A 19,802-nucleotide genomic window follows, 5' to 3' on the forward strand; every position below is an offset into this window, starting at 1 on the left:
TAAAATGTATCCAGTATTTTTATTTTTATACTACAAGGGATTTATACACATTATAATGTAGAAGTGGAAAATTGCTTATACGGGCTTCAGTGCTAAAGGAAAAGAAAAAAAATCCAGCTATGTGCACATTATACATCAACAGGCTAGTGTACAGTACAGATAATAAAAAGCTCTGCTTTTAGCATGGCTCAGCCTGTGACTTCAAATACACTCCCAATAATTCAACTATGGAAAATACTCTAAGCCATTTCCTCTTATCAGGGCCTATGACTATGAATAAAGCAGAGGCTTTTGCTTTTTGTATTAATTGAACATTAAGATTTCCTGTTTTTCTCTCCACTTATACCGGAAACCAAAAGGCATTCCCTGAAATGAGATCTGAAAGAAGTCAGTCAAACATGCTAAAGCTGCCTCTCACATGGTTTTCCAGATAGACATTAAATCTGGGCAAGATTTAATAGAGAGCTGGCAAAACAATGGAAGCCAAAAAGAGTCCAAGAGCAGCAGCAGATGCTTTATGGACAGGAGACAGGTTTTTTCCATCTCAGTTGATAGCGGCTGGTTCTGAATTCCCATTGGTTGCAGGTTCGTCTTTCTTATTGTCCTCCAACCTTGATCCACTTGTTACAAGATGCTGCGTATTCTAATAGAGATAGATAATTGATCCTGTAATTTTTATAACAATAATACAAATTGCAATCATATTAATACATTAGCCAATTAAAATAATAATTCAACCAGATATCAATAAGCTGTTTTTTCTTTCTGGATGTTATGAAAATAAGGATTCAGATACATAATCTGTATGCAAAATTTGTCTATATTCTAAGCAAGTCAACAAATAAAGCAGCTGAGAAGACATTTCAAGAGAAATTGCTTGAATGTTTACCAACTGAAACTCTAGCAATTCAAAGGCTTCCACCACCTGCCAGTTCTTAACCCTCCCAATACTACTACCGACCAGCTGTGCTGGGTTTTTTTTTTGGGGGGGGGGGAGGAGAAAGGGGAGATAATGATCCTTTCCTCAAACTTTCCCCCAATCCATGCGGTGAGCAGATGGCTAATCCCTTTGACAAACAAAACTGGCTCCTCATTTTCTTTATGGTCCGCCTGTGTATATGAAAAGTCTGGCTGACTCTTTTCAAGGAGGCCTTTATAGAATAGGCTGTTCTAACAGTAACACTTGGCAACTAGCTACCCCTAAAACAAAAGAAGCCCCACCAGAGGAAATCCTCCAAACCTAGCACAGTACCTGCGCTGATGGCTCTTGTGGAGGTTCCGATGCAAGAAGTGTGATTTCTCTGGGAAAACTTCCCCTTCCTGCCTGTGTTGGAAGTCCTTGTCGAACAGATTCTTCATCTGAGCACACAATTATGGGAGCTTCAGCCACATTTTTGCTCAGTTGGTTGTCAAGGGCAGCAGAAGCATCAGCAAGCAGAGGAGAAGGGGGACACTGCATACCATCTCCAACAACATCCAAATCCTATCAGAGAACAACAAAGAAGCCCATTTGGGGTCGGGGGAACACAGTGCCGGCCACTAGGTTTTTCCTCCCAACCAACTTCTGTGTGTAAATAGGAAGGCATAAAAATAAGGCCCCCCCCCTTTAATTAAAAAGAATGAAAAAAATAACTTTTGGCAGTCTGACTAAGCTTCATTTCATTTAGAATAGTCCTCAACTTACAACCATTTGTTTAGCAACAATTCAAAGTTACAACAGCACTGAAAAGTGACTTATGACTGGCTTTAACACTTATGACTGTTGCACCATCCCCATGGTCACATGATCAAAATTCAGATGCTAGGCAACTGGCATGTACTTATGACAGTTGCACTGTCCCAGGGTCATATGATCACTTTACTACTTTCTGGCAAAGTCAATGGGAAACCAGATTTACTTAACAATTATGTACTAACTTAACAACTACAATGATTCACTTAACATGAAAGGTCATAAAATGAGGCAAAATTCACCCAACTCTCTCACTTAGCAACATAAATTTTGGGCTCAATTGTTGTCATAAGTCGAGGACTATCTATAATAAAAATGCACTCTTTGTGGACAGAGTAGAAAAAGGTTTTAAGAATTCCAAAATACAAATTTTAACAATCTTATTTTTCAAAGACATTCCAAAATATCCAGTGCACTCTCTCCAACCCTCACCAATTGAATACCCTTATAAGTCAAATAATTTCATTTTAAAGAATTATAAAGGGGATAGGAAATATGATAGTAAGTGGCCTACCCATTGTTGTACATGTAGCATTAAACACTTAACTTTCACTGCCTATGGGAAATTATTAAGAACTGAACCATATATTCAGAAAAGCCATGTTACACACCCTGAGAGTATAGTCATCTTCTGTTGCTGTTTTACACATTGGATGAATAGAAAAATGACTATTTCATTCTGTAACTCTGATTATCTTACTGTTCTTAATTGTTTGCCTTTCTTTTGCTTTCAGTCTCTCTTACATCATAAAGTTTGATATAAGTACTGTGTCAACTTGCAAAGCTTTCAAGTTGCCATGAGCAGGAGAGAGGGAGAACTGAAGTGAATTCAGGCTCATGAATTAATTAGGGCATCTTTCGGAAACTTGACATACTGTATTTGCATTTTCCCTATATCCTTTGATCCAGCTCAAAGATCATGGGGTCTTCTGCAATGCCTCATAAGATACTTACATCACTGAACTCCAGTGGCAAACTCTCCGTGGGGCAGAGTTCAGCTGCACTCAAGTAGAGATCCGTGGAAGTGGTTTCCAGTTCCTCAGGAACACACAGTACCTGTTCAGGAATATACATCTGAGGTGGTAGCTGTAGATGGAGTGGGCAGCAGGGATTTTCAGAAAGGTTTACAGGCACTGGTTTGCTACAGGGTGCTTCTTCTGACCCTTGGCACAATTTAAATAGGAGTTGATTGGTGTCCTGGCAAATATCTGACGATGGAGTCAAGGAAATTTGGCAAAATTTGCAATGCAGTATAAAAAGTAGACCTTTAAGCAAGTCATCTGACCTTGGAAACATACAGTATGTAAACTAGAGAAATAAAGGGTAATTTTATTACTTTTTTCCTTGGATAATCTTGTATGTGTTAGAAGATATTGGAGTTAAATATGAGCTCTGTATACATTAGCATCATCTGTTAACCAATAATAAAAATCAGCTTTTGATTTAGAACTGGGGTATTGATCTATACTAGTGGACTGATTGTTCTCTAACTTCAAAATAAAAATAAGTATCTAAACTACACAAACGTTGAATTTTTAGTAGCAACATTTATACGTAACTGAAAATATAATTTCCTGCCAAAAAAATTAAATTTACAACAGAATTTAGCTCAGACCACAAGCTTCCAACTAATAAATACCATTGCATAGTGAATTCTAAATATTATTTTTTGCTGGCCTAAAAGTTAACATTAAGCCTTTTAGAAGAGCCTTTTCTCATATACATTCACACATGGGGCTGAAGTAATCCAAACAATCTGGTTGTATTTCAGGCTGTGGCTTTACTGCAATTTTGTGAAGTTTTATTGTTGCTTCCAACTGAATTGACTGTTCCAGTTTAATTCTGAAGCTATGGAACAGCCAACAGACCATAGGAAGTCACTTCTTTGGGCTCCTGCTTGAAACCAGAGGCTACAGCAAGCCACCAGCCTTGATTCAGGGCCAAGAAAAGCTGGTGGGAAATCTTTGGGCCATATTGAGACAGGAATTGAGTTTTGATAATACTCATGAATATCTTACACTTTAGGGGGAAAAAAACCTTTGATGGAAAATCATTTTAATGAAGAGTTTGGTGGAAGCTGGGATGATAGCTTTAAATCAATCACAGTAATACACAGTAAGACGTTGTAAGTCACTTCTTGTGAGATGGTCAGCTACATAAATTTTATTAATTAATAAATAACTGTCCACACAGCCACATTCTGCACCAGGTGAAGTTCCTGGATGCTTTCCAAGACCAGACCCATGTACAGCACATTGCAATGATCCATTCTGGAGGTAACCAGGGCATGAATGATAATGCAGCCTCATGGTCCAGGAAGGGGCACAGATGGTGCACAACACAAAACTTTTTATTCCATCAGGCTGGCCTGGCCTAATCTTTTCCCTTTCCCCCCTTTTTAAAATGTAAATTTTAATCTGTTTTAAATTATTGGGGTGTTTTAAATCTGTCTTGGGCCAAATTGTTTAATTCGGTTTTACTTTGCTTTTAAATTTTGTATCTATGTGTTTTATCTTGTGGCTGTTCACCGCCCTGAGTCCTTCGGGAGTAGGGCGGTATATAAATCAAATAAAAATGAAAATGAAAAAAATGTACAAAGTGTCTCCTAGCCATGGCTGTCCCCTGCTCCTTGAGCAGGAACCGAGAGTCTAGCAGGATCCCCAGGTTATGCAGTGGGTCTCTCTGGGACAATAAACCCATCCAGTACCAAAGATGTTGAATCACATATCAAAGCTTTGGAGTTCGACTGTTTATCAGGAATTGAGTTTATATCAAACCTGGATGGTGGCAAAAAGAATATTAAGAAATATTCCAGATATCAAAGGAATGGTTGTCAGAAATGTGTAATCTGTTTTGGAAAATATGATATTTTCTACTAATCAAAGGATGCAGCAATATGTGCTACTATGGCAGAGATTCTGTGATCAGAATTGATACTATTTTAAGATATTTGTACTTTTAATTTTCTTAATGTTTTATTTTTAAGATTAAAAAGTTTGTTAAAAAAATAGATATTAATTTCAAAAAATTCAAATGTGTTAAATTGGTCTATTTGTGAGAAGTATTAATACTAACACCAGTGAAAAAGAGGATACGAATAAGGCAATGTCTTGTCATTGGGAGAGACTGGTTGGAACATCGAACATCATCTACAAAGGCCAAACACCTCTGGCTAGAACGGGTAGTATGTGCCTGGAAGGTACAAACCAAACACAAGATAATATTTTAGAGAAGCCACTGTTTTAAAATGAATTCTTTCAGTCACACATCAGCCTATGAAATATACACATCAACTCCTCCTGTGTTTTTAGTGCCTCATCGTGAAGGAGTTTTACTTTCCCCAAATTGATATTCCCTTGAAAACATTTGGTTTTGAATTCTGCATGTGGCAGAGCTTGCACATATCTGGAAATTAAGAGTTACTTCATTTTTATGCTTTGCTTTCATAAAATAATCAGGCACACAATTTCCATCACCCCTGGACCAAACAGAGAAGCAAATAAGTCTCAATTACCTGCTGGCCAGCACCCTCTGTAGCCAGCATTCTGCGTTCCTTCAGCTGCCGATGTAAGAGAGCCTCCACACCATAGCGTTGTCGGTAACGCCTCAAGTATTTCAACTGCTTCAAGTTTTCACGTTCTTTAGACAGAAGACCCTCTGGACCTGTCAGGAGACTGCTACCTGGAAGACATTAATAACGCATCCTCAATGTAGAATTAAAGTATTATACCCTTCTACTACAGATCAAAAGAGTTCTTCTGGGAGTTTACTCATTCTGCTTTGGGAAAGAAACTGCTTTAGCCCAATTCTTACAGATTTGATAGTTGCTTCAGAAGAGAAATACAAAAAGATCACCATAATTCTACTGCAGGGATGAGCAACCTGAAGCTTCCTTTCACTCCGCATTGTATTGTTATTTCAATAGTGTGATTTCCAATGTTAGGTTTCCTACTTCCATTACACTCTCTCCCCATCCCCACAATATTAAGGCCTAAAATAGTTCCTTTGGGATTTAATGCTAGCCCGTTTTGGAAGAATTTTAAGGTTGAGAATTGGTCAGATTGGAAGGCTGTCTTGCATCCCTCAACCCTTGAAATGCTGCCCATCCTGTTCTGTAAAACTATGATGTCTGTAAGGTTCTACTACTCTGAGAATAAATGTAGCACTTCACAAGATTTTTAAAAGGTAAGTAAAAAAGAATCAAGGTGCAATCTAGAGAAAGCACCATCTTCCAGCAGTGTTGTCATGGAAGACTTTTGGGGTGATGTTTTCAGAACACATATTTCAAAAACTACTCTGTTAATATATATAAAAGCACTTTGTTAGAACTAATTAAAATAACTTTTGAAACAATTAAGAAATGTTTACTTAGCTAGTCTCATAGGATAACTGACTGGTGATATTTACGCAAACACTTTCTCTTCATGAAATTCATGAAATAATGAAGATTTTATTAGTTATAGGAGCCAAATATTTTCTTAATGATTACAACAGATCTCTGAATTCAGACAAATGGTATATGAAGCTCTCTTTCACTCGTGGCTACAATGCAGTTCTATTTTTAGGAACAGATGGTGCTCAAATGCTGAATATTTCTAATTAATCTGAACATTACCTTAATAAGTACCACTTCAAGTAAATATTAACAGGCAAAAAAAAAAAAAATCAAGATATATCTACAAAAAAAGTAGTCCCCAAGCTCTCTTGATAAACTGCTTCTGATAGCTGCTCTAATGAATTTCACACCAAATTTTGTGATGTCTTCAGCTTATGGTCAGAGTTGTAGCCATTTACCTATGGCTTCATGTTCCACCTTCCGGCTGTGCAAATACCGGCGCTTCTTCTCTTTCAGAAGGTGCTGAAGCCGTTTGAACTGATCAATATACAGAGACTGTAGCCGGATCAGTTTTTCTCGCATGATCAGTGCCACCTCCTCAGCCGTATACACACCAGCATGTCTGCACAAACAGGATCCAATCACAACTCATCCTCTCTAATCATTAACATGGAGAATCACCTAAAGCAGTGTCAGGTAACAAAAGTAAGCTATTTAAAAGCAAAGCAATCAATCAGCAAGACCTGTGACCTTCAGTAGGGAATAATGCAAAACATTTTGAAACCAAAATGCTAATTTGAGGAAGTTCAACACAATATCTCCTGGAGTAACCCTCAAGAGCTTAGGAGCTACACATCTACAGCTTACAGTACTGTCCTAAATACAAGTAATGATCTGAAATATTTTTGTACACTTTAAAGGATGAGAAAATATGAGATGACAACTTTCAAAAATGCATTCTACAAGGCCTTCTCTCAACAATTGTTTATAATTTTCAGTTAGTATAAAATGTGGTTGATACATTACCCAGTTGCTGCTTAATCGCACACCAGAACATATGGCAAATTACACATGTGGAATAACTACACAAGTTACCTAGAAATATTTGAAACTTTATAGGGCTACAAATAAAGTTATAAATGAAGACGTTATGGACTAATATACTTTTCGTGCCTCAGAAAAAAAGGGTAGGCCAAACAAAACATCAGTTGTAGATTAATGATCAACATTAATTTGCTTTCATTCATAACGGTCAAAATATTCAAAACATGTATTTATGAATACAGATTGGACTCAAGGGTTTTGTGGACAGAGTAGGACTGATGAAACTTAGGTCCTCTGCATGCCACTAACCACAACTTTCAACCATCAGTCAGTCGGTCCAATGAGGGGGGATACTGCACTTTGTAGTTTAGGAACATTTGAAGCTTCCCACCTATATACCCCATCATCAACTATTCTGGTGCTCTTAAAGAGAACTAGTCAAAATTGATGCTGGGAAGTATGACCCAAATTGTTCTGGAGGAGGAAGGATTATGTTAAAGCAAGAACTTTGTCTTTGAAAGCTCATTATCAGTAATGTTCAAATATATTTTTTTTGAAATTAACTAGCTCTACTGCACAACTCTGCAGCGGTAATTCACACAACCTTACTCAAGAGACTTACTTTAAAGGATCCTCTTGGTCACTATCAATGCTATCTGCTTCACTATCAGGATCACCTCTCCATGTCTGATCCACAGTAAGAGGCTCCTGGTCTCCCTCACTCCAGCTGTCTTCATCTGGAAAAACAAAAGAGAAGAAAAATATGTTGACAGTCTACATTCTTTAGTAAAATTAGTGTAATGTCATCAATATAAAACTAAAACAGAGCTACCAAAGTAAAAATCTCATATGAACATGTACTTCTATAAGCTGATATAAGCATGTCCATCAATCAGAACAGTAGGATATCCATAAAATACTCACTTAATCATAAACACAGCATTAAAACTAATCACTAGAGCATAATAGGAAAATCTCACCTTTTTATTTACCTAAATGTCAGACCAATACACCCATAATATAACCTTGATTTGGTAAGGAAACAAACCTAGCACCATAATCAACATATTTATTTGGTCATCTTATTTGGCAGAAGGAAGAGATTCTTATGTGGTTGAGGTTTTTTAAAGTATAAACCATACAGTTCACAAATTCAAATCATCTCCACATCTAATTTTAACTATCCACCGATTAATATATGCTGCATCCATTATCAACTTAATATTTTAAATTTCTTACATTCTTCATCCAACTACCTACAGGGAAGTGAAAGCAAATTCTTTTTAGAAAACTGAGTTGTCTACTTGCAGAGAGCTTTCAAATTAAGGCTGAGATCTCTGTAAAAACAAACCAAAGGCACAGGATGCCATCCTGATACAGGATATTCTTATATTTTACAGCTTACTCAGAAAAATATATTTTCTGAGTGTTTGGATTATTCTGCAAATGGTCCGTATGATTTATAGGATTCATCAGTAAACGTATTATGTTAAATGTAACTTCCCTCTAGAACTATTCCTAAATTAAATAATGTAACCAAAACAACAAAATATTTATGCTTTACGACTTCTGAATGCAGAGTCAATGCCCTTTGCTAAAATATAAATTTGTGACTTCTCAAGATATTTAAGCTGAACCTATTATTAAAAAACAGTAAAGGGAAACATAAATGCATGTAATTAAAAAAATTTAATCTGGTACTGGGTGAGACTGAACATTATCTGCTTCCATCTTTTCTGGGTTGCTTTGTTTTAAACTACATATTGAAAGATGTTTGTTAGAATATGATCAAGCTATATGATCAAGCTAATATGCATCTAATTTTAAAAGAATAAAAAATGTCCAAGATAACTATCATCTCTTCTACTTACCCAATATCCTGCTGCCCTCACTACGGTTATTTTCTGCAGTTTGGGAGCCCTGCTCCGTCTTTGCATAGGAACTCAGCTGACAGAGAAGAGACTCTCTCACAGGGCTAGGATTAGACTTCTTCATTTGAGCCTGTAAGGCCAACACGTTTCTGCGAGCATGTTCAGCACAGAATGACACACTAGGTAGAAAGGCGAAACAGCAAGTTATGGATTGTAATTTCCAAAATAGCTAACAAACACACACTTCCATATTGTTTAAAGAAAGGCCCACTAGAAGACTTCCAAGGTCCCTTCCAACTCTGTTATTCTGTTATGTAGGAATCAATAAACTGAATATAACTGGAAGTTGCTCAGTTTGGGAGATTTTGCACTAATCACTCCTGCTGACATGCTCATCTCAGTCCCACTTCCTTTGCTTCCTTTTCCTACTAGGCTAGACTGCCTTTACCTCAGTCTCATCTGTTTTCTTCCCCTTAATGAAATCAATCGAAGTTCTTCCCAAATCATTTATAGCTCTCTACCAGATTCCCTGCTACCACCCATTTCGTTTTAACAGAAAAAGATTTTTTCATTCAAGTACACTGTCTCTTACACTAGTGTGTAGTACTATTGTGATATTAATACTATTGTACTCTCATAGTATAGGTAGTTTTCAACTTACAACAGTTCAATTAGTGACCTTTCAAAGTTACAATGGCACTGAAAAGTGACATGACTGTTTTTCACAATTGCAACCTTTGTAGCATCCCCATAATTATGTGAACAAAATTCAAATCCTTGGGCAACTGGTTCATATTTATGACCGTTGCAGTGTTCGGGATCATGTGATATTTGTTTTTTGCAAATTTCTGAGAAGCAAAGTCAATGGGGGAACCAGATTCACTTGACAACCATATTGTTAACAACTGCAGTGATTCACTTAACAAATGTGGCAGGAAATGTCGTAAAATGAGGCAAAACTCCCTTAACAAATTTTCACTTAACATAATAAATTTTAGGCTCAACTGTGATCGTAAGCTGAGGACTACTTGTAGTGATATAGGGCTATTTATTACTAGTCCTTGACTTGTGACCATCTGAAGTTACAAGGATCACCCTGGAGGTACTTATGACCTAGTTCTGAAGTTCTGACAGCCGAGGGCCCCACAGTCACATGAACACATTTACATAACTTTTGCCAAAACCATTTATTTCAGGTTTTTGGCAAAACTGGCTAGAGCAAACCACTGGTTCGCTTAATGACCATAGCGTATACTTAACAACTGCCACAAAAGGTTATAAAATTGGATGAGTCATGTGGATTACCCAATTTACAGCTGTCATAACTTAGGACCATGATGGGCAGGTTCCATTGTGGTCATATGTCAAGGACTACGTGTAGTTTACATTACAAATTAATAACTTTTAAAATGTTTTAAAGGCCAATAAAGTTATATTTTAAAGACGGTAACAAGAACTTTTTCTTTCCTCTGGGGGCAGAGAGGTGTCTGCTACAGCTATCTGCTAATCTTACTTCCTAACTCTGAATCTGCATGTGTTCTCAAGGCTTTCAGGAGAACTGATGGAATTTCAGTGGAAGTCATCACTTCACTCTAAAGCAGGGGTCACCAAAGCTGAGCCACAAGCAGATACACGCAAAGCTCCACTTGCAAAAGTGGCAGGCAAGTGCATGTGCGCAAAGCTCCATTCGTGAGTAGTGGGCCTTTGCGCTCGCATGAAAAACTCCATTCGTGTGAGCGGAGGGCACTTGAATGGAGGGTGTGAAGCTCCATTCACGTGAGTAGGAGCTTCAAATGCAAGCACCCTCCATTCAAGCGAGTGGAGCTTCGTGCATGATCGCAAGCACTCTCTGCTCAAGCGTCCTCTCCTTGCATGAGTGGAGCTTCACGCATGAGCACAAGTACATGCCGCTTGTGTGAGTAGAGTTTTGCGCATAAGCGAAAGCGCCCATCACTCATATGCAATGCTCCATTGATGCGAGTGGAGGGCATGTGCACCCGTCATTTGCACCAGTGCACACACATCCACTTCCAATTCACTCCCCTACTGTGCTGGGCTGCCAAGCTGGTAAGGTTGGGGATTACTGCTCTAAAGCATTTCTTTAACATCCTTTAAAGTTGTCAGCAAGCAAACCTTAAGAAGTCTCTTCCCCTGTAGGCCAAAGGCAAGGATTTCATAATGAGACTAGCACAGTTGGTAGTTCACATTTAAACAAAACACTCATAAGAGTGTGTGGAATGTAGAATCATGATTGAATACTGAAGCAGGCAATTTGGATGTTGCCCTCAAGCATTTGGAAAATAAGGAACCAAAATGAAGAGAACCATTATATGGTACACATTAGAAAAGGAACAATAAAACAATGCTTTCAAAGTTGCTAAACATACTTCCTTCAAAACAAAAATGATATGCGCTCTTCTTATAGTAGTCTTCCCTGACTGGGTGCCCTTGAGTCTATACTTCCATAATCCCAATACATCTAAAGGTCTCCAGTTTGGATTATTAACATGCTCCAGTTCTCAAAAAATACACATTATACTTAAAGGTCTATGTATTGAAGTCTCCAGTCCTCTTCTAAGAAAGCTGCAAACTCAGAAAACTATACAGTACTTTCATATTCAACTTGTGCTACTTGAAATTGAGATGTTTGTGGCTTTCCAGACACTACAGATTAGGATCCCCATTTTCCTTGACCAATGGCCAAAACAGGTGTGCACTGACGGGAACCAGATTTCAACAAGGTCTGAGAATCACATACACATCATAAACATTTATCAAGCAGCATTGCAAAAATAGGACCTTGTTCTTGTTGTTGCATCTCAAGAGCCCATTCCATTATTACTAACATTGGATTAGACTAGTAAAAGCTTCCAAATGAGCAAGTTTCAAACAAATTGTGATTTAATGAAATGTTTTAATTGTTAGTTAAAATGGAAATATATGCTTCTGATTTATTCTTCATGATTGTGGAGAGTAAAGGGTAAAGGAGAATGTATAAACAAAGGCTTGTGACTTGAAATTTAATGCTAAAGAAGTTTCAGAAACACAGCCATTTTTTCCCAAAGAATCCCAATTTGCTGTGAAAAAAGGTGAAACTGGCACAAGTAAATGGCATCCATCATTCTTTGTTCCATAATCCAGAGTTCATGCTTTGCTTTTGTCCTCAGCCATGAAACAAACCATCACATTCTAGAGGGGCTTTTTTGGCCCAACCTACTAAACATGGTTGTTGTCAGCAAAACTAGGGGAAAACTCTATATGCTGCTTTAAATTTCTGTAGAAAATATAAACGTAACCTAATAATTTAAATAAATGCTCCTGTATCTTTCCTAATTATTATTTCATCTAAGAGCACAGTGGCTCTCATGGTTAGGATGCTGGATTGGAAGTTAGCAAGCCCGGGTTCAAGACCCAAGTGCTGCGTGCTGCCATAGGTGGGTGAGCTCTCTCATCCTTTGCTCCAGCTCCTGGCAGGGATGTGAAAGAAGCACCAACTGGGCATCCACCCAGGCAATTGTGATGTCACTGGTTAATCCTTTCAACCCAGAAGCGCCTCGGTGCTTGTTCCCACACAAATGCAAAAATTTTATCTAAGTCTAAATAGTTGTGTTGTAAACAATGCTTCATTTATATTTTTCTAGGAGCTTTTTAAAGAATGTCAATTCAACTGTCAACCTTTCAAGGTGGACCATGTCAGGAAACAGACATGGCTATAAGAGAATTTTAAATCCTGATAATATTTTTCCTTTCTTCCTTCTTGTAGCCAGCGAGTGAAAGCTGAGTCAGTTTAAATTCCTTTCTCATGTTTTCTTTTATTTCTAATCTCTTCATTTACCAGGCTTCAAAGTTTTGTAACTTTCACTGCATTTCTCAAAGATCTCTGTACAGTTCTATACAGCAATGCAATCAAAGGCTTTGAAAAAGACTGAAGTTTTAAATGTTTAATGATTCAGAAATTGGGTAGAAACATTTATTTAGTAATCACTCTAGCTTATTTAAATGTGCTATTTTGTATACTATTCATTTTAATCAGTTAACTATTAACTTTGTACCAATCTTTAAGCCTGTGTGATTAGCACTGAGGTAGGTCTGTAAGACAAACTTGACTTTGGATGTTTTGGAAGGAAATATGTACAACTGTCCAGCTACCTCAAAATTGTATATGGGTATGTGACAACTCCTTATTTTTAATCAACAGATGCTCTGGAATTATTTGAGAAGTCTAAAATATGAAAATGTTTCTTAAGAACAGAGTCCCCAATTTCTGGACTGTGACCCATTTTGAACTGGGCTGCACAAGCATGCAAAACTCCATTTATTTATTTATTTATTTATTATATTTCTATATCGCCTTTCTCCCGTAGGACTCAAGGCGGTGTACAGTCAAGAAAAATATAGACACACAAACATCATAAAATTGCTAATTAAAATTGTTACTTAGTTTGGTCAATTAAATAAAACCCAGAATTAGATAACATTTAAAAAATCATTTGCATGTTTGTATGTTTAGCCCTGCCTGTTGGAACATCAGGGTCTTGAGGGCACGGCGGAAAGCACGGAGATCAGGGATATTCCGTATCTCCGGGGGCAGTTCATTCCAAAGGGTTGGAGCCCCCACAGAGAAGGCCCTCCCCCTGGGAGTCACCAGTTGACATAATTTGACTGACGGTACCCTGAGTAGTCCCTCCCTGTGAGAACGAACTGGTCGGTGGGAGGCTATTGGTGGCAAAAGACGGTCTCGTAGGTACCCAGGTCCTAAGCCATGGAGCGCTTTAAAGGTGATAACTAACACCTTGAATCGCACCCGGAAGACCACCGGGAGCCAGTGCAGCTCGCATAGGAGAGGTGTTACATGGGCGTAATGAGCTGCGCCCATAATTACCCGCGCGGCTACGTTCTGGACCAGTTGGAGCCTCCGGGTGCTTTTCAAGGGGAGCCCCATGTAGAGAGCATTACAGTAGTCCATACGGGAGGTAACTAGGGCATGAGTGACCGTGCGCAAGGCGTCCCGATCCAGAAAGGGACGCAACTGGCGGATCAGGCGAACCTGATAAAAGGCACCCCTGGCCACGGCCGTCAAATGATCTTCTAAAGATAACCGTGAATCCAGGAGGACACCCAAGTTGCGGGCCCTCTCTGTGGGGAGCAAGATCTCATCCCCTATTGTCAGTGATGGTACCAGCTGACTATACCGGGACGCCGGAAGCCACAGCCACTCGGTCTTGGAGGGGTTGAGTCTGAGCTTGTTTCTCCCCATCCAGATCCGCACGGCCTCCAGGCAACGGGACATCACAGCAAGGGCATCATTGGGGTGGTCTGGGGTGGAGATGTATAGCTGTGTGTCATCAGCATACTGATGAACACTCACCCCAAAACCACGGATGATCTCACCTAGCGGTTTTACATAAATGTTGAACAGAAGGGGTGAGAGGACTGACCCTTGCGGCACCCCACAAATAAGGTGCCTTGAGGTCGACCTCTGCCCCCCTGCCAACACAAACTGCGAACGGTCAGAGAGGAAGGAAGAGAACCACCGAAGAACGGTGCCCCCTATTCCTAACCCCTCCAGCCGGTGCAGTAAGATACCATGGTCGATGGTATCAAAAGCCGCTGAGAGATCTAATAGGACCAGGATAGAGGAGCAACCTCTGTCCCGAGCCCTCCAGAGATCATCCACCAATGCGACCAATGCCGTTTCTGTGCTGTATCGTGACCTGAAGCCCGACTGGAACAGATCCAGATAGACAACTTCATCCAGGTATCGGGGTAGTTGTCGCGCCACCACACTCTCAACAACCTTCGCAACAAAGCGAAGATTGGAGACTGGACGATAATTTGATAATATAGCCGGGTCCAGGGAAGGCTTCTTGAGGAGGGGCTTCACAACCGCCTCTTTCAAGGTGGCGAGAAAGACACCCTCACTCAGAGAAGCATTTATAATCCCCTGGAGCCAGCCTCGTGTAACCTCCCGGGAGGCCAGTACCAACCAGGAGGGACACGGGTCCAATAAACATGTGGCAACGTTAAGCTTGCCCAGAATCCTGTCCACGTCCTCAGGAGCCACAGAGTCAAACTCTTCCCAGATAACGCTCTCAAGACCTGCCCCCGTCTCCTCCCCTGGATCTACCCAATCGGAGTCCAGGCCTTCCCGAATCTGAGCGACTTTATCATGCAGGAATTGTACAAAATCCTCAGCTCGACCCTTTAAGGGATCTTCCTGTACCCCCACCTGAAGTAGGGAACGGGTCACCCTAAACAGCGCAGCTGGGCGGTTCTCTGCAGATGCAATAAGAGCGGAGAAGTAGCTAGACTTCGCCGCTTTTATCGCCACTAGGTAGATCTTAATATAAGATCTCACCTGTGTTCGGTCAGATTCAGATCGGCTTGTCCTTCAATCACTCTCCAGGCGTCTTTTCCGACGCTTCATCTCTCTCAGCTCCTCGGAAAACCAAGGAGCTAGACGAGATCGGCATCGGGTCAGAGGCCGCAAAGGCACGACGCGGTCCAAGGCCCCAGTAGCCGCCCTGTCCCAGGCGACCACCAGGTCCTCAGTCGAGTCGTGAGCCAGAGTCTCAGGAAATGGCCCAAGCTCCATCAGGAACCTTTCGGGGTCCATCAGGCGCCTGGGACGGAACCATTTGGTTGGTTCCGTCTCCCTGCGGTGGGTGGAAGTGACTTGAAAGTCAATGTGAAGGAGAGAATGATCAGACCATGACAAGGGCTTGATGTCTATATCCCCTATTCTTAGATCATTCAGCCACTGATCAGAGACAAAAATCAAGTCCAGAGTGTGATTCCCCAAGTGGGTGGGGCCTTGAACTACCTGGGTCAGGCCCATGGCCGTCATGGAAGCCATGAACTCCCGAGCCGTCTCCGACATCTCACCAGCAGATGGCAGGTTAAAATCCCCCATAACAATAAGTCTGGGGGTTTCCACCGCCACCCCGGCTATAATGTCGAGCAGCTCAGGCAGGACCGCTGTTACGTGGCAGGGAGCCAGGTACGCAATCAGTAGGCCCATCTGAATCCCCTGACCCCACCTCACAAGGAGGGACTCACATCCGGCTATCTGAGGAACAGTGGCCTCCCTCGGGCAAAGATTTGTGCAAGCATGCTCGCCTGCTGCTTGCATGGAACCATCCCCTCTTCCCCTCCCCGCCGCAGCAAAGGTTGGGACCTTTGGTTGCTTTAGAACAAAGAAAGCTGCCTCATGTGAAGTATAGATATTGCTCATCTATTTAAGTACCATATTTCCTAACTGGCATTGATTTTAAAGAGCATTCCCTACCTTCATCCTTTCTCAAATTTCCTCAGAGATGCCAGATTGAACCTGAAATCTTTTTGTACTGTATATGTTAACCTGCAACTCTTTTCAGTTAATGTTCTGTAAAAAAAAATCTGTGAACACAATACAAATGGTTTGCATCCAGTCTTGACAGAGGATGACAGAACTGCGTGAATGTAACTTTAAGGCATTCCATAATTATTCTATGCATATAGTATATTATTTTCATTAGACCTATGATACAAGAAGTGTTTATGATCTGCTCCAAAGGCTGAGGAAGAGAGAAGACAAAATTTCAGCTCATCTCTAGCAATGATGTGAACGTATAGAATGCATACCCATCTTTCTTCTCCGGCTTGGGAGCTGCGTTTGGGCACCTCCTGCCATTCTTAGTGGAAATATAGCTGCACTGCTTGAAGGGTGCATTCCTGTCTTCAAGGATGTGTTTAATGCAGAACTCGAGCCCTTCCAAACGAGGCTGAGAGCATGGACGGTGAGCAAAGGCACAGGACAAGGTTTCTTGTGGCCTTGGCACAGGAGTGAGCTGCCCCCGACTTGAAGGCAAAACATGAATGCGAATTCTGTTCATGCCAGTGCCTGTAAGGAACACGTTAGTACAGATTTGAGATAAGAGAGAGAGAGAGAGAGAGAGAGAGAGAGAGAGTCAGAGAGTCACTTCTGCTAGTATAAAAATCCCTTTGTTCCCCCCAACAAGGTTATTTCGGTTTTCCTCCTGACTAGCAAAGCTTTCCTCGTGATCAATCTTGAATCACCACAGATTCTATATTTCAGACTACCGGCAATCCGTGGATTCACCGGACCTTAAAACAATTCACACCACCCCGACCAGAACCCCGAAAAGGCAAGAAATGTAAATAGACTCTTGCGACGACTTTTCCTCTTTTCCCGTCCCAGTTCCTCAACTGGCTGGGCATTACCTTGTTCCCCTTCCCCCCCACGCCTTCTCCCTATTAACCCTTATTATTTTTTATTTTTATTTTTTTTAACCGCTTAAGCAGCTGCGGCTCCTGTAACTAAATACCAGATAAGATTTTTATATAATGGCGAGGATCCTCACGGAACGCCGGAGATTCTTCCCAACAGTAACGTCTTTAAAGTTCATACAAAACATGTTCCCTCTTTTACCCTAAAAGGGATTAAAAGTCCCTCCCCCGCCGCCGCCTTTCTGTTCTCTGCGCTTCGCTTAATTCAGACACGCGGGGGCGAAGCCTTCCCCAACCCAGTCGAGAAGGCGCTTTTCTTTCCCCCTCAAGGAGAAGTATGGTCCCTCGGCCATATACGATTCCCCCACGCCTACTGCTTCTTTTTCCCGGGAGCCGTTTTGCAAGAGCGAGAGGAAGAGCCATCTTGGGGGTGGGGGGGTGGGGGAGCCCTAAATCCGCCCTCACTTTTTTTTTTTTTTTTTGGTCAGCGCAGCAACAGCCGCCATCTTACCTTCCTCCTCGCGCTCTGGCTCTCAGCAGGGCCTCGAGCTCGCTATCGCCAGCCAATCCGGAGATGACGTAGACCAAGACGGGATTGGGTAAAGGAAATGTCATTCGAGCCGGCGTAAGGGGGGGGAGGGGGCGGAAAAAGGCGGTCAGAACCGCCCTTGGATTCCTCACTAGGAAAGCATTGGAGAGAAACCGAGGGCGTCAGGCTTTTTAACGGTTTATTTTATTTTATTATTATTTTATTATTATTTTTATTTTATTTTACGATCCCGATTTAAACCATTTTGACTGTTTTATGGCCTGCTTTTAATTTCATTGCAGTAAGCTGCTTCGAGAGCTAATATAAACAAAGTATTTTATATTAAATAGGCTTCGTTAGATATGAAACAGACCAAGTTTTTTTTCCGCCATGCCATCACTGTGCTATAAACAAATAATTCCCATAACACTCTCAAACTAGTAAGGCTGTATTACTATTATTTTTTTCATCTTTCCTATTTCCTATCTCCTTTTCTACTTATGACTTTGTTGCTTGTATATTGCTTTATTTAGTTTCCTAGCATGATTTGTGTTGATTGCTTAGTTTCCTATGACCATCACTAAGTGTTGTATCTTATGATTTATGATGTATTTTTATGATGACTATGAACATGATTTATCACTTATATCTTTTACGTACACTGAGAGCTTGGGCACCGAAGACAAATTCCATGTGTGTCCAATCAGGCTTGGCCAATAAAGAATTTAAGCAACTGAGTTTGGTATTCTACTCAAGCAGGACGGAATTTAGCATACAGGAAGGTAGGATTCCATTTCATGAAGCTGGAACTGTTGACGTGTTAAGATCAATTAATGGAATGTCCATTAATGGACACCATCTTTGGTAGGAGTAACTCAAACTTTGTTTTGGAAAAAAAACATTTTGCTTGTCATACCATTTTTAATATTGACAACTTTGTGGTTTTTAATTGAAATCCGCTTCCTATAATTTAAGCCCATTCCATACCCTGTATGACATGGTAATAGAGAACAGATTTTCCAAGTGTTCTTGTAAAGCTCTGTCTTTATTTTCTTGATTTTCCTCCCAAAATCAGGTGGCATTCAGTCCCTTACATTTTCATTGCCTTTCAGTTGTTTGTTACCATACTATAATCCCTTAATCTTCAACCAGCATGGGCCACAGTTGGAGCATATCAATATGAGATTAATGTGCCTGCATGCAGATAATATAAATGTATGATCCCTTCATTCCCCTTTACTAGTTACCCAAAACTATAAATCCGTTTCCTTTTTTCATTTCATTTTATTTATTTTATTTATTTGTCGCATTTCTATGCCGCCCAACTCCCAAGGGACTCTGGGAGGGATTTTATTCAAGGTGTTTGTGATTACTTATTCTGCTCATTTATCTAAATTGCTTTTTCATAAGTAAAAAAAAACTGAAAAAAGTTCTTCAGCCAACTACTGTTGATGTTTGGAGTGCTATATGCCTAGTTTTATGCCTTTTTGCTGATCACCAGTGTTTATCCCTATTAGTTCCAAATATGGAGTAATCAAAGATACTGTAGAAAGTTAACAAACACCCCTCTCCTAGAAGAATGAAATATTTTAGGGAATATTAAAAAGACAGAATATTATATTTCCCTGAAGGAGAACTGGAGAAACTGTGCTATTGGAGACAGAAAGCACCCCCCTCCCAGTCTTTCTTAATAGCCCCAGCAGACATTTAGGTGCCCATTAAGAAAGACTGGGCCAGACTATTCAAAAACCAAACTGAGGCGGCCACCTTTTAGAAATGCAGATTTGGTAATCCATTCAAGCCAGGATATTTTGAAACAAAGGCAGAATGATAGGATTAGCCCTCAAGATCCAACACAGAACAAAGCCATTAAGCCACAATAGGAATTACTGCATTACCCTCAGAGCAGTCCAAACTTCAACCAAATGTAGCTCAGACAAACACCTAGGATTTGTACTTTGCCTATAGAGTCAGCTATGACCCCTACATAACCCCTACATGGCCCCATGGGAGCCCCAACAGCCAATAGAATACATGTTCTTGCACAGGAACAGGAAGCTC

The 19,802-nt window shown here is 40.5% G+C and overlaps 1 protein-coding gene and 1 non-coding gene across 4 annotated transcripts; both read right to left on the reverse strand.

Moving 5' to 3' along the window:
- KANSL2 (KAT8 regulatory NSL complex subunit 2) lies at positions 1 to 17,804 on the reverse strand. Of its 3 annotated transcripts, none has more exons than XM_034412303.3 (10): positions 17,724 to 17,804; positions 16,607 to 16,865; positions 8,984 to 9,162; positions 7,735 to 7,849; positions 6,527 to 6,690; positions 5,247 to 5,413; positions 4,828 to 4,924; positions 2,687 to 2,940; positions 1,253 to 1,483; positions 1 to 643 (listed from the first exon to the last, which is right to left on the reverse strand). In XM_034412303.3, the coding sequence occupies exons 2-10, from the start codon at positions 16,855 to 16,857 to the stop codon at positions 545 to 547; spliced, it is 1,557 nt and encodes a 518-aa protein (XP_034268194.2). In that variant the 5' UTR covers positions 16,858 to 16,865; positions 17,724 to 17,804; the 3' UTR covers positions 1 to 544. The 3 variants fall into 3 exon arrangements, with proteins under 3 accessions (XP_034268194.2, XP_034268193.2, XP_087742955.1); XM_034412302.3 differs by lacking the exon at positions 17,724 to 17,804 and adding an exon at positions 17,311 to 17,644; XM_087886829.1 differs by lacking the exon at positions 17,724 to 17,804 and adding an exon at positions 17,415 to 17,643.
- On the reverse strand, positions 3,535 to 3,676 carry LOC117663152 (small nucleolar RNA SNORA2/SNORA34 family). The gene has a single exon (XR_004590636.2). It is a non-coding gene; the product is annotated as a small nucleolar RNA SNORA2/SNORA34 family (small nucleolar RNA).
- Positions 17,805 to 19,802: the final 1,998 nt, after the last annotated feature.

This window comes from Pantherophis guttatus, chromosome 2, assembly GCF_059756535.1.
Source record: "Pantherophis guttatus breed Tessera chromosome 2, ASM5975653v1, whole genome shotgun sequence".
NCBI classification, from domain to species: domain Eukaryota; kingdom Metazoa; phylum Chordata; class Lepidosauria; order Squamata; family Colubridae; genus Pantherophis; species Pantherophis guttatus.

Excerpts from the sequence above, each read along its gene's own strand:
- KANSL2 (XM_034412303.3), bottom strand. The coding sequence starts at position 16,857 with ATGAACAGAATTCGCATTCATGTTTTGCCTTCAAGTCGGGGGCAGCTC. Across the intron at positions 9,163-16,606 it reads AAGCCGGAGAAGAAAGATGG|TGTGTCATTCTGTGCTGAAC; the intron begins GTATGCATTCTA and ends CTTTCTACCTAG. Across the intron at positions 2,941-4,827 it reads GACAAGACATTGCCTTATTC|ATATTTGCCAGGACACCAAT; the intron begins GTATCCTCTTTT and ends CTCCATCGTCAG.